General features: G+C 44.4%; 1 protein-coding gene across 6 annotated transcripts in view; it reads right to left on the bottom strand.

The window, feature by feature from the left end:
• The window catches only part of NRK (Nik related kinase), a 408,966-nt gene that overhangs the window by 214,274 nt on the left and 179,475 nt on the right, over positions 1–15,217 (bottom strand). For 4 of the 6 annotated variants that reach the window (XM_056540621.1, XM_056540624.1, XM_056540622.1 and 1 more), the window contains one exon: positions 4,521–4,599. In XM_056540621.1, the coding sequence (XP_056396596.1) occupies positions 4,521–4,599 (79 nt within the window). Of the gene's footprint in view, positions 1–4,520; positions 4,600–7,425; positions 7,460–8,053; positions 8,166–15,217 lie in introns of those variants that run through there. The other 2 variants (XM_056540625.1, XM_056540626.1) reach the window with 2 other exon arrangements.

Raw genomic sequence — 15,217 nt, 5'->3', positions numbered from 1 at the left:
CAACAACATTTTCACCAAAAAACAACATATTTACTAAGGTTTCCACAGAAAATGTGGTGGATTTGAGCTGAGGAAAACCCTACAGATCAGAGCATATGTAAAAACAGAAAAGTGTAGGGAAAGTGGAAAACGTAGGGAAACCTTAGTAAATACAGTGGAAAATTAACTGTAGGGAATTAAAACCCACAAAGAAACCTACACAACACTCTTAGTAAATCAGGGCCAGTGTTTCCAATTCTATCCCAGTAGCTTTATGTTTCTCAAGAACTGTTGCTACTATATCAGAAGAGCATCTACATCCCAGAAGTGTATGTTCTTGTCCCTGCTGAGGTGTCCTATAATAAATCCAATTATCAAGACTACTCTTGTAATATGCAAATTGACAAGAAGAAAATAAAGGCCCTGGAAAGCAATAAATTGCTCTTAACTAACCATCTGTGTGATTATTAATTCATTATTTCCCGTAGACGCCTTAGCCGTTGAGTAAGCACATTAAACCTTTTTATCCTGTACAGACATTTCTGGCCCACTTATTCAGTGCATAATAAGCAGAAAAGAAACGGATGTGACAGAAACTATATGATTAACCCCGACATTGCCAACACCACTACCACTTAAAAATCTATCAAGAAAAATGCACCACAAATATTGTACAGTATTAAAGGATACCTCTCATCAAAAAAACTTTTGATATATTATAGATTAATGTATGCAGAATAACTTTACAATTGCATGTTATTAAAAAATCTGCTTCTTTCTATTTAATTTTCCACTTTGAAGAAATGACCACTAGGGGTCTCCCTACCAGTCCTGGCAACAAGCATTTCAGACTCATGCTGGAGTCCTAAACACTACGAGCTGCCAGTCTGTTTTGTTCACAAAGGAGAACACTCAGAGCTGCCAGCCTGCTTTGTTCACAGCCTGTTTGGCTAGAATCAAAGGCGAATGACCAGGGAGTCAGGAGTTTGTCTGGCGCAGAGAGGAACCAACAGACAGCCAAGTAAAATCAATGGATTTATTAGATGCAACGCGTTTCGCTGCGCATGCGCAGCTTCATCAGGCATGACAAGGGGAGGCTGGTAACAGGTATATATACCTCCAGGAATTAACCATTAGAGTACTTTTTGAAAAGAGTTGTTACATAGAATTACATATCCATATGACAATATATGAAAAAAATATATAAATAAACAGAAATCACAAAAATAGTAATAAGACAGCAATAAGAAAGCACAATGCAATCCTATAAACATATGTATATAAATATATATAATATAATTATAATTATCGCATGTGATGTGAATGTAACACCACAAGCGACTCAAGAAATCGCACCGCTAAATCGCCGGTGCGGCATTCAACAGCACAAGTTGGATATTATTTCAAAAAATATATATGATATAAAGAGTCATGTCAATTGATTCAAGAGATAGAAAAATTATTATTTAATTGTATATCGCTACCTTATTAAAAAATAAAATAGTAAAAAATAAGTGACAGTGCGATAAACCAAACCGCAACTGATCAAAATGGAAATGTATGTAAAATGTATCCATTTTGATCAGTTGCGGTTTGGTTTATCGCACTGTCACTTATTTTTTACTATTTTATTTTTTAATAAGGTAGCGATATACAATTAAATAATAATTTTTCTATCTCTTGAATCAATTGACATGACTCTTTATATCATATATATTTTTTGAAATAATATCCAACTTGTGCTGTTGAATGCCGCACCGGCGATTTAGCGGTGCGATTTCTTGAGTCGCTTGTGGTGTTACATTCACATCACATGCGATAATTATAATTATATTATATATATTTATATACATATGTTTATAGGATTGCATTGTGCTTTCTTATTGCTGTCTTATTACTATTTTTGTGATTTCTGTTTATTTATATATTTTTTTCATATATTGTCATATGGATATGTAATTCTATGTAACAACTCTTTTCAAAAAGTACTCTAATGGTTAATTCCTGGAGGTATATATACCTGTTACCAGCCTCCCCTTGTCATGCCTGATGAAGCTGCGCATGCGCAGCGAAACGCGTTGCATCTAATAAATCCATTGATTTTACTTGGCTGTCTGTTGGTTCCTCTCTGCGCCAGACAAACTCCTGACTCCCTGGTCATTCGCCTTTGATTCTACACCTATCCAGGAGGGCTGCAGTGGACCTGCCTTCATATTTCTTCTGCTCCTAACCTTGTTGTGTGTGGGCGCACAACCAACTTCGGTAAGCGGCTTGGGAATCACTTTCCCCTACCCCCACCTGCAAGATCTACTGATCCCGCACATGAGGCGCCTTCCTTCCTTTCTCTAGCCTGTTTGGCTGTGAACAAAGCAGGCTGGCAGCTCTGAGTGTTTAGGACTCCAGCATGAGTCAGAAATGCTTGCTGACAGGACTGATCGGGAAAAATACAATAGAAAGAAGCATATTTTTCATTAACATGCTATTGGAAAATTATTCAACATTCATTAATCTAAAATATATCAAAAGTTTATTTGATGAGAGGTACCCTTTAATCAATCCACCCAGCCATCAAACTCCCCCACTATGCCGCCCCCCCCCCCCCACACACACACAACCCCCCCCCCCCAAACGCTCCCACCCTGTTAGGAGCTCTACCATGCTACTCTGCTCAGTCAATTCACCTTGGAAATACTGTACACCATCACTCCAGGACATACAATGATTCATGTATAAGCCTTTTGAAGGCCTAAGCATGTTACTTATGATCCTCAATACATGAATATTCAGAGCAATTTCATTTATTGACACTATTCAACGTTCGCACAACTTCAAACAAATGTGTGGAGGAAGGCTGTGATTTTCTCATTCTCAACCTACTCAGGACTACCTTCTTTTTACACGGTTCAGGAGGCCCAGTATAAAGGTATGTTCTCGCGGCAATTCCGATGTAATTTACTGCAAATTTATTTAAACAGGATTCTGCAGTCCCGTTCAGACAGAAAAAAAAATATATATGTAACAATTATATATAGTGTGTGAGTGTGTTAAATGCCATGCGTTAAATTAACATAGGCAGAGATTTTTTCCATGATCATACTACAGTGGTCCCTCAAGTTACAATATTAATTGGTTTTGGGACGACCATTGTATGTTGAAACCATTGTATGTTGAGAGCAGAACTCTATGGAAACCTAGTAATTGGTTCTGAAGCCACCAAAATGTCATCCAAAAATAGGAAAAAGTGAGGATTAAAGAACAATTAGTAGATAACTAATATAGATAAAGCAAATCCTTACAAACAAAAGTAAGAAAGAGCTGCTGGGAGCTGTAATCACTGTCTATGTCAGTGTTTTCCAAGCAGGGAGCCTCCAGCTGTTGCAAAACTACAACTCCCAGCATGCCCGGACAGCCAAAGGCTGTCTGGGCATGCTGGGAGTTGTAGTTTTGCAACAGCTGGGGGCACCCTGCTTGGAAAACACTGGTCTATGTAGAGGACAGGAGCTTCTTCTGGGTCCTTAAAAAGTTGTTGTAGTTTTGCAACAGCTGGAGGCACCCTGCTTGGGAAACACTGGTCTATGTAGAGGACAGGAGCTTCTTCGGTGTCCTAAAAAAAGTAACATGGAGTCTCTCTCACCTGGTGTCCAAAGGAGCAGGTAACCCCTGTACAGGTAAAGTGTACAGAACATGTAATACCTCTTTGTGCTGTAGGGGGCGCTACCAGACATCAGTCAGTGCATACGCTTCAGTAATACAGGGGTTTTACCAGTAAATTGCCCATTCTGATTGGTCAGTTATCTCGGCTATTGACAAGTTTCCTAGATCTGGACTGTCTTTGTCCAGATTGTCATTGTATGTTGAGTCTGGTTTCAAGTTACAATGGTCCAGAAAAGACCATTGTATGTTGAAACTATTGTATGTTGAGGCCATTGTAAGTTGAGGGATCACTGTATATACATTGAGAATTTTTGATAATACTATATACACCTTAACAACTCCTACAATTACCAAATAGAACCAGTATTCTGAAACTAGTATTACCAAGATGGGGAGATAGTGTGCGCAATGACGTCTGACATCATCATGCACACCCAAAATACAGGCCGTCAGAGATAAACGCTCCCAGGAGGAGATGCCCCGCCTTTTCCAAATATCAGCGTGTCGGGCATGGAGAAACGACACCCATAGCACAAACCGATTTGAAAAGAGTGCAAAAAAATAACATGGAGTAAAAATGGTCTCAGGCAGTAATTTGCCACCCCTGTCAAAGTCCCGCTTAGGTCCGATGGACCCAGCGGGACCCATGATAGGACTAGCTCTGAAAATAGGTTGAGAATGAGAGAAAAATAGCTTTCTTCCATATGGATGTTGGATGTTGCTGTAAACTTTGAAAAATGACAAAAACATAATTGTTCCAAATATTCATATCAGTCATTGAGTCATGGGCTTCTTATGTCTTTCAGAAGTTTGTAGTGTTTCTTGTGTCCCCAGTGTATTTCTAAGGTACATAACACAATGTCATCTATATATACCATTGAACATACCACTTCCTTGATTTCAGTTTTGGAGGGGGGTTTCGAGGAATTAGGAAAAGCGCTCTCATGGGATGCATGTCACATAAAGCTGAAATAAATAAATAACACAATAGTGAAATCTGTAAAACACAATGGTGGAATTTTAGATCATTTAATCTGCTAGTTTAATGTTGTAAAAAAATGAAAGAATAAATAAATTAAATATTGCCTATAGCCAAAGGTGCAGTTTATGGGAAGTGTATAAGAGGTTCCTCCTAGAAAAAAACAACTGTAATGAAAACACTATAAATTGGGGAACACATTAAAAAAACATAAAATGTAAAAAAAAATGTACTGTTGTCCGAAGGAAAAAAGTTATAGATCTTTGTGCATGCAAATATTTGTGACTTTTTAATTTTTTTTTATTTTGCGCAATTCACTGTACCTTTCTAAAAACTGTTGCAGGACCTGATATATTTACTATAATTCACACAAAAGGACTCGCATGCATTATAGCATGTGTCAAAGTGAATTTCCACTATTCACTCACTACTCATTTTAAAGGGGTACTCCGGTGAAAACCTTTTTTCTTTTAAATCAACTGGTGGCAGAAAGTTAAACATATTTGTAAATTACTTCTATTAAAAATTTTTAATCCTTCCTGTACTTATTAGCTCTTGAATACTATAGAGGAAATTCTTTTCTTTTTGGAATGCTCTCTGATGACATCATGAGCACAGTTCTCTCTGCTGACGTTATTATAATAACAATTACGCTTTATTTATTGTTGTCCTTAGTGGGATTTGAACCTAAGTCCCCAGCACTGCAAGGCAGCAGTGCTAACCACTGAGCCACCATGCTGCCCGTAGCATACATCTGCTATGCATGGTTGCTAAAATGGACAGAGAGATCAGCAGAGAGCACTGTGCTTGTGATGTCATCTGTGTTCCAAAAAGAAAGGAATTTCCTCTGTAGCATTCAGCAGCTAATAAGTACTGGAAGGATTAAGATTTTTTAATAGAAGTAATTTACAAATATGTTTAACTTTCTGCCACCAGTTGATTTAAAAGAAAAAAGGTTTTCACCGGAGTACCCCTTTGAGGTCTAAAATGACGTACAGATTAATTTTTACTATGTTTTTATAATGGTCACGGCTTCATTTTTGTTACATAGATTGCTATGTACAGACTTAATTTATCACAATTTATCAACTGCCCTGCACCTGCAAAATTTTGTTTGCAGTGTTCATTTATTTTGCACATTGACTTGTGCCACACTTATCATTTCATTTTGTGCTATTTAATGTTGTCTTTGCTAACTTCATCAATTTTCTTGTTGTGCGCTTCCAGGGGGCATGGTTAGCAGATGCACTGGTTGGTGCTCTGAATCTCTATCACTTGTGCAAAAATAATTTGCACCCTAACCAACTGGCGTAGGAATGCGTGTGAGCTTTTAACCCTTTTTCTTCATAAGTTTGCACAAATCACTGAACGCCCCTAGATAGTGAAGTGATGTGCACATTCATTGTCATGTTTGGCCATAAAAGTAACACTGAAGGCATGTATGCCAGTTTTTTCTAATAGTAAATCTGCCTCATACTACCCTGCCTGAAGTCCACACTGTAAGAATCTTAGAATTTTATTGTACTATTTTTACTTTAAGTGTAAAACAGTATGTAGTGACCTCTCAGAAATCTACAGGGTCCTATACTTTGGCACTAAACCTAATACACAGAGTTATAATGTGGGTGAGCCAGATTCAAATCATGTATTACTCACCCATATCAGTGCTGTCATTCCGAAGATATACAATGTATTAGCCTTTATTGCTAATATCCAAATGACCTGCTTTGTACAATGGAGACTGGACCAGCATACCCACCTTATGCTCATGTGGGTGAAGGGGTCCTCATTGATATTTGAGGTGGTCAGGCATATGGGAGCAGAGAGGCAGGAGACAGAGATCCCACCTCCATTGCACATCGGTGATTAACATATTAGCAATGGAGACTAATACATTGTATATCTCCGGAACAGTGGCACCAATCCTGGGGAGTAATACATTTTAACATGCGCTATAATCCTGGGTATTGGGTTTTTTATTAGTGCAGGTAAACCAGCTGTCAATATCCCTTTTAAAGAAGTTATCCAGCAGTAGAAAAACAGATTGGAATTCTTCAAAAAGCTACCTCACATTTGTCTACAGGTTGGAGATAAACCTTCTATAGAATCTGTATCTTGCAGTGAGGAGACCGCATGGAGAGAAGCACTTAGCTGAACGCATAGCTCAACACTTCTCCCGGCTCCTCCCAGTGATCATTAGGGATCTTGGCACTCAAAACTATAACATGGTTGAACGTTTTCTTTAAATGCCATTTTAACGGCAATAGCAGCAGTGTTCCATAGGTTTTCATTGCCTATTAGTATGGGCAATAATGAGGTCTGCCTACCCTGGGCTCACTCTTTAAAGAGTACCTGTCATTATATAAACCTTTTGACATGTCCTAGTGAAATGTCAAAAGTTTGGATCCACAGGGTGTCTGAGTGTTCAGGCCTCAGCCGATCGATAGAACAGGCCAGGAGAAGTCTGTGCTGCTACGTGCTCTTCTCTCTGCCCCCCTCACCCCACCCCGGTATCCCATGATTGAGACACTCTCATAGACTTACATGGGGAGTTTGCCTTGATCACACGACATGGAGCTGAGCGCAAACCTCTCCCTGATTGTCTGAAGACCCCCGTGGATTCAAACTGTTGACATGTCGCTAGGACATGTCAAAAGTTTTGCACAAAGATAGTGGCCATTTAAGTAACATTTTGTAAATATGATATATATACCTTAACACGGCATAGGGCTTAGCTATTTTTGGCACCTGTTTTGATAACTAAAACATTACTTTTTATTTTCCTACTAATATTTATATAAGAAATTACTGACTTTTACCATCTACAGGGCATCTTTTACCAATAGTGTAAAATCCATCACAGCATCAACACTCAGCGGAACACTGGAAATCCCAGAAGGACATTTTAGAAATGTCACAATTTAGTTCAAATGAAAAATGTTTGGATTAAATGTTTTGACATTTACGTATTATCTCCAAGGACCGTTCTAAGCACAGCTGGCTAGTCTGTCCCTTTTTGTAATTTAAATGTTGAAACATATGTGGTGGCCCAGTATGGGAGATGTTACCCCGTACCCTTGCTGCCCTGTAGGGCAGTCTCCCTCAGTGTCCCCAGGTGCAAGGGGCCCTGCATATGTTCTGCAGTGTATTGTATTATAAAATGTGTTGTATCTTTAAGAGTTATGTCATGTGATTGTTACCTAGGAGATATCAGTGACCTGGGGATGCCAAGAGTGACCTATGGGCTCCCTGCTAGTCTCCCCCATATAAACCCTGGGTGGAGCTTCTCTCTCCTGAAGCTTAGATCTCTTGCTTCCGGCTGAGATCCAGTGCAGTCGTGTCTAGTGTGTGAGTCCACAGTGTTGGAGACCTCAAAGTCAAGTCCTGCAGCCACCATCAAGTCAAGTAAGCTAAAGTCACAGCTTTGAGTCAAGTCAGTACCTGTCATCTGTCAAGTCAGTGTGGTCTGCATTCAATTGTCCAGTCCTGCTACAAGTTCCAGCAAGTCCTTAAGGTCTCTGTGTCACTGGTCATCTCCTTGGGCCCTGGCTTAACTGTATAGACTTTACCAACTGTCTACCCTCAGTAAAGCTAAACCACTAAACCATGCGCTGGGGTCACAAATACAAGGGGTTAATGCTATCTGTCCCTAGGGTAACAACATCTGCCCTCATCACACCCTGCTACCACACATACATTACTGAACTGGCGGAGATGTGCTTGCTGCCAAAAATGTCTATATATTATCCTACAGAATGATCAAGCTGTGCTGGTAATGACTAATTATTTCTGACTAATTTCCTTCTGTAGCAGTTTGTTAAATATAAATGTCAAGATAATGTAAAGTAAAAAATATATCTAAAATCTGCCGGTCTGGGCACAATATATATCTCTCCAGTGGATCGAAATTTCTTAGGATATCAAATACAGTGGTCCCTCAAGTTACAATATTAATTGGTTCCAGGACGACCATTGTATGTTGAAACCATCGTATGTTGAGTCCATAACTCTATGGAAACCTGGTAATTGGTTCTAAAGGCACCAAAATGTCATACAAAAAAATTGGGAAAAAGTGAGAATTAAAGAAAAATAAGTAGATAACTACAGATAAATACAGATAAATACAGATAAAGCAAATATTTACATATAAAAGTAAGAAAGATCTGCTGGGGGCTGTAACTCTTTTTATTATAAAAATGCAAAACAAATCAGATACAAAACATTAAACAAAAACAAGCTTAACCAGCTATAACAAACATAACATAAATAAAATTGCAAAAACAAATTCTGCCTAACCGGCCAGCCCAAATTTACTAAAATACACTTTTACTTTTTTCACATACCAAAAAACTAAATATCACACTCAAACACGCATTCCAAAAAGAACATAAAAATAGCCCAACTTGGCTTATAAAAATATATAAAACATAAAATAAGCACGACTTGGCTATAAAACAAAAGAAAAGGAACATAAAGGTAGCACAACTTGGCTGTAACTCAAAAATGACCCTTACCCAGGGAAGTAAAAAAAAAGTAAAAAAAAAATATTTCAGCACAACTTGCTGAAACTCCGCCTCACAGCCAGAGATCCACCGGTGAAAGAAGGGCAGGGAAAAGCAGCGCGGAGACGCGGCCGGAGAGAGGGCCCAAAGAGCCCAGCCCCACGCACCTCCCCCGCACGGCCGCAAGGCCCGCGAAGCACGCCCAGCACGGCAAGGAGCCGAGGACGGCCAGAGAGGATCTGCGCGCGGCCCAGAAACCGGCGAGAGCCGGACCCAAAAAGAGCAAGCCACAACCGAAGAAAAGGACAACACCGCCGAAAAGCGAGACCGCGAAGCCGGAGGCGAGGAGAACAGAGACACCGGAGGGGAGCAGCCCCCCCAAGGAGGAAAAAATAAAATATAAAATTTTATACACAAACATGTATACATGCATATACGCAAGCATACACATACATACATATATATATATACATATACATACACATGTATATACACATAAACGCACACATATACATACACATAAACACATATGACACTACTTAACTACTGGCCCGACTGCACTATACACTATATAATATAAAACAATATAAATACAAAACCCAATATATACAAAACACAATATATACAAAACTTACTGAAAATACACAAAAATATACTACAGAAAATAACGGAAAGCACCTACACTAAAACTGTCCCCTCACCCACACCACCCCTCCTGTACATGGGTCAGAGACCATACCGTCCATACCACAAAACCACCACCCACAAATACACCCTCCCCACCTAACACTCCTCCCAACCAACTTATATACAAACTTATACATTCTGAACCACCACCCCTTTTAGGCCCAAGTTTGGTTGCCTGTAAGCCCTTCATACCATGTAATTGAAAACAAAACAAAAAGCTAATGTGCACATGCATCAGCCCACCACCAGGGAGAAGGATGGCAGACCTGATACATAAATCATTTTATACTCTTTCCCTAACTCCCCTTACAATTCTCCCTAATTCTATCCCTACAAGAAATCTGACCCTGCCCTCACCCTATCTCTACCCCTATAACAACCCCTAACCAAAAATAAAAGGTACTCTACCCAAAAGGTTTAGTACCTAGGGCACATGAAATGAGAAACCTCTCCACAGGAGAGAAGCCCTACTGGTACCAAGACTGCCATACTCCAAAGACCTGATCTTCCCGAGGTCACCAGTGATGTTCCTACATACCTCCACCTCGGAGAGGATTTTCTGTTGGGTCGACACTAAGCACCGTGCGTTCCACGTGTAGTACCTAACCACTAAACTGACTAAGAATAAAGTGCCCCGATCTCGGCCACCCAGGTTCCTGAATGCCCCATAAGCCCACTCCGGATAGGCAAGGCCGGCAAGTTGACTCCAGCCGATGGAAGCGCCCACCCTGTTATAGACCCCTATGTTAAAGGGACAATGAAGCAGGAAGTGGTCCATGCTTTCCAGCGTGTCCCCGCACTCTTCTCGGGGACATCCCCGGTCATCAGAGTTCCTGTACTTCAGGTTGTCCTTTACACATAGCTTCCCCTGAAAGCAGCGCCAGGCCAAGTCCCAAAACTTCTGGGGGATCCTTTTCATGTTTAAAAGATACAACCCCACCCTCAGATCCCGACCTGGGCAGTCCCTGAGCGCCAGAGGCTTCTGGAAGTGGTTCAACAGAACCCGTTTGTCAAGGAACTGCCTTGACTGGGTCCTGATCTCCCACACTCCCAGACCCCACCGACGTATCGCCTTCAGAGTCGGGGTAGCGTAAGCCGGAAAATATCCATGTGGTGTACGGAGGTCCTTCACTTGCCCTCCTGTCTCCCATTCCTGGAAGAAAGGCCGAAACCACTCCTTGCAGGAGAGTACCCACGGAGGAGCCCTCTCTTTCCAGAGGTTTGCAATGTTGGCTTTCAAGAAGGTGTTCGTTAAGAACACCACGGGGTTTACCATAGATAAACCCCCTAGTCTCCTCGTGCGGTACGTAACCTCCCTCTTGACTAGGTTCAACCTGTTCCCCCATAACAGTTGGAAAAACAGGCTGTAGACCCTAGTGTAGTAAGCCTCTGGTAAGATACATACACTGCCCAGATAGATAAACAAGGGGAGCAGGTAAGATTTGATCAGGTGTACCCTTTCCCTGAGGGTCATAGACCAACCCTTCCACTGGTTCACCCTCTGAGTGGCATCCTGGAGCTTACCGTCCCAGTTTTTGGTGGGATAATCATCCTGGCCGAATGTGATGCCCAGAATTTTTGCTGACTCTTGGAGCCCTGGAAGGGTGTCAGGGAGATCAAACGTGGGATCTCCCCCTCCCAGCCAGAGACTTTCACACTTATCCCGGTTGATCTTGGACCCGGATGCCTCCGAGTAGCGGTCCACCTCTGACATCACCACATCGACCTCCTCCCGTGAGGAGACGAAAATAGTGACATCATCAGCGTACGCCACCACTCTCTGGGCGACATCCGGCTCCGCCAGAGTCATCCCGACTCCCGCCAACGGCCCACAATCTACCCTCCGGACGAAGGGATCGATTGCGAACACGTATAACAGCGGGCTCAAAGGACAACCCTGACGGACCCCGGACCCCACCTCAAAAGAGCGGCCAGACCAACCGTTCACCAGCGGGAAACTCTCTGCCCCTGCATATAAGGTGACAAGCCAATTCACAAAAGTACTCGGTAAGCCATATCTCAGGAGGACGGACCAGAGGTACTCGTGGTTCACCCGATCAAATGCTTTGGCCTGATCCAAGGACAGCATGTACCCCTTCCAGAGACCCGCACTACTCCGCTCCACTGCCTCCCTGACACTGAGGACAGCACTTAAGGTGCTTCGGCCCGGAACAGAGCAGTGCTGGGCCCCCGAAAGGAGCCGGGGTGCAAATTTCACCAACCGATTAAACAGTATCTTGGCCAGAAGCTTCCTGTCCGTATTGAGAAGAGCTATGGGCCTCCAATTCTCAATCCGGCTAGGATCTTTACCCTTTGACAGAAGAATCAGGGCTGACCTCCTCATTGACTTTGGTAGAGTGCCCGAGGAGAGACACTCATTGAATACCTCAGTCAAGAGGGGAGCTAAAGACTCCTTAAAGGTCCTGTACCACTCGGATGTTAAGCCATCCGGACCTGGCGACTTCTTGGGGGCGAGCCCCTCGATCGCCAGTCTCACTTCCTCTTCCCTGATTTCTTCTGCCAAAACATCAAGAGAGGGGTCTACCCCTGGCTCAGGAATAGTTTCAGCCAGGAAAGCCGACATCCCGTCTCGATCTAGATCCTTCCTTCCCAAGAGGTGCGAGTAGAAGGATCTGACTACCTCCAGGATCCCTGATCTGGACCGATTCAGAGATCCCGTACTATCAATCAGTCCTGAGACCACTTTACTACTCACTGACATCTTACAGTTCTTGTAAGGGTCGGGCGAGCGGTACCTCCCGTAATCCCTCTCAAAAACCAAAGATGCGTGCCTATCGTACTGACACCCCATCAGCAAGGATTTCACTCTGGAGATATCCTCCCGGCTACCTCCAGTCGAGACAAGGAGCTCGAGTTTCCTCCTCAGACCCTGATACAGGCGGTACCTATTCAGGGACCTGAGGCTCGAGAGCTGGCGGAAGAACCCCGCAACCCGCTTCTTGAATATCTCCCACCACTCTGACTTACTACTACAAAAGTCCAGTAAAGGTACCTGACTCTGAAGAAAATCCTCAAAGGACTGTCTTATCTCCGCTTCCTCCAGGAGGGACGAATTCAGCTTCCAATAACCTTTACCCATCCGGGGGGTCTCTGAAACATTCAAGGAAAACAAAATCATACAGTGATCGGAGAATTCCACCTCAACCACGGACACTGCGGAAGAGACGGCTTCCTCCTTTAAATAAAACCTGTCTATCCTAGACCTGCAGCTACCTCGATGATAGGTGAAACCCACGTGGCCTGAGGGGCTCCGGATGTGGGCGTCCTCTAGGCGAGCTTCCCTAACTATATTATTGAGGGCCACGCTATCGTAAGCCAGCGGACCATTGGAACCTCTCCTATCTTGGGACCTCGTGACATTATTGAAGTCCCCTCCAAAAATCACTTGCCGGCTAGTAAAAAGGAAGGGCTTAATCCTCATAAAGAGATCTTTGCGGCCCCACTTGGTTTGTGGGGCGTAGATGTTAATGAGCCGGAGCTCTTGCCCCTTCATGAGGACATCTAAGATCAGGCACCTCCCCATTTCTAACTCAATAACCCGTCGGCATTCAACCGGAGCGGTAAAAAGGACCGCCACCCCACTATACGGCTCAGCCGCAAGAGACCAGTGGGAGGGCCCGCGCCTCCACTCTCTTCTGGCTTTTACCAGGGAGGCTAGATCTGACAACCTGGTCTCTTGCAGATACAAAATGTCGGCTTCAACACGGCCGAGAAAATCAAAGGCTGCGAATCTAGCCGTATCAGACTTTATGCTGGCACAGTTAATGGAGGCCAGCGTCAATGGGGTGAGTGCCGCCATCATGGGTGATTAAGTTAGACGGCCTCACCTTTATTTCTTCTTCCCCTTCTTCTTCGTGCCCTCATCCCCAGAAGAAGAAGAAAGGGCAGGACCGCTTTTACCCCTTTTTTTGGACTCACTCTGGTCCATATGGTCCCCGTCTCCGTCCGACCCCGGTCTAGCCCTGCCCTCCGAGGAAGGTGCCTCAACAGGACAGGGCCCAGTTCCCCCCAGAGGCTCTCTCTCCCTAGGCACCTCGCCCTCACCTTCCCCCTCCAAGGAGGGGGAGGAGATGTTATCAAGGACGAGGTACCGGTTTGACAGGTCAACCAGAGGGGGGGCAGTCAGGCTTCCGCTTTGGACCCGGCCCGCAGTACGAGGGAGAGAGGGCTTGGACCTCTTCTTTCTCCCTTTCCTTTTGCCCTTTTTTTTTTTTTCGGCCTTCTCTACACTCTCCTCATCCACACTTTCATAGTGGGAGGAATCGGAAGAGTCGGCCATATTGCCTTCCTCTTCGCCCAGTCTCCTGACCTCCTCATCCAGCACGTCCTCCTCCAGGGCTTCAGTCATTTCAGGGCCAGCTTCAGGAGCAGGGGCCGGAGCTACCCCCGTCACTTGGGCACTCTCCTGCTCCCTACTCCTCCTCCGATTTTCCTCCCGCCTTAGTTTGGCGGGGCCCTTCTTCCTCACTAGCCCTGGTGCGCCCCCATCCCTGCTCGTACCCTCTCCAGCCGAGGCAACTTCACAGCTCTCCCCAGCCGGAGCGGCCGCCGCACGGGCGAAGGCGCTAGGACAACGGCTGAAAGGGTGCCCGAGGACACCACACAGATGGCAGCGGATCTGCCTACAGGATGCGGCCAGATGACCCACCCCACCACACAAAGCACAGACCTGTACAGTACAAGCTGCGCTAAAATGGGTGGGGCTACCGCACCTGTGACAGACCTTAGGCTGCCCCTGGTAGAAGACCTGGATCCTGTCACGTCCAAGGAAGGCGGCTGACGGAATGTGGGCAACCGTACTCCCTGAACGCCTGAGTTTGACGGAAAACGTCCAGGCCCCGGACCAGATCCCGTGCTCATCAATGTTTTTCTTGGGCATGTCCGTCACATCCCCATACCGACCGAGCCAGGTCATGATGTCGTAACAAGAAAGTGACTCGTTACGGGTCAAAACGGTCACCTTCTTGACCGAGTTCTGACGGGAAATTGCCTTTACGGCAAAATCCCGCCAGCCGGGCTCGTTCTTCGCCACCTCGTAGTTTGACCAGAAGAGTTCGAGACCCTCTGGCCGAACGAAACTGACGTCAAACTCGGACGTACCGTAGGGGTGGATCAGGGCAAAGATGTCACTCGCCCTGAATTCCATCTGGAGGAGGAGCTCAACCACTTTAGCGCGAGGTGGGCACGCATCCTCACCCCTCCAAATCAGACGGACCACATTCCTGCGGTTATTGTCCTGCCCGGTTGTCGGGAGGGACCAGACCACCTCCCCATTCTGCTCTCGGAAAGCCCCCAAACCGTGCCTCTCTATCCAGAAAGACAGGTCGACCTCACCCCTTCCCTCTACCTGGATCGTCCTGTCTCCCCTACGCAGAGCCTCCAGGAGGCGCTGTTG

Source organism: Hyla sarda, chromosome 9, assembly GCF_029499605.1.
Source record: "Hyla sarda isolate aHylSar1 chromosome 9, aHylSar1.hap1, whole genome shotgun sequence".
Lineage (NCBI taxonomy): Eukaryota > Metazoa > Chordata > Amphibia > Anura > Hylidae > Hyla > Hyla sarda.
This window is presented reverse-complemented; position numbering and strand designations above follow the sequence as displayed.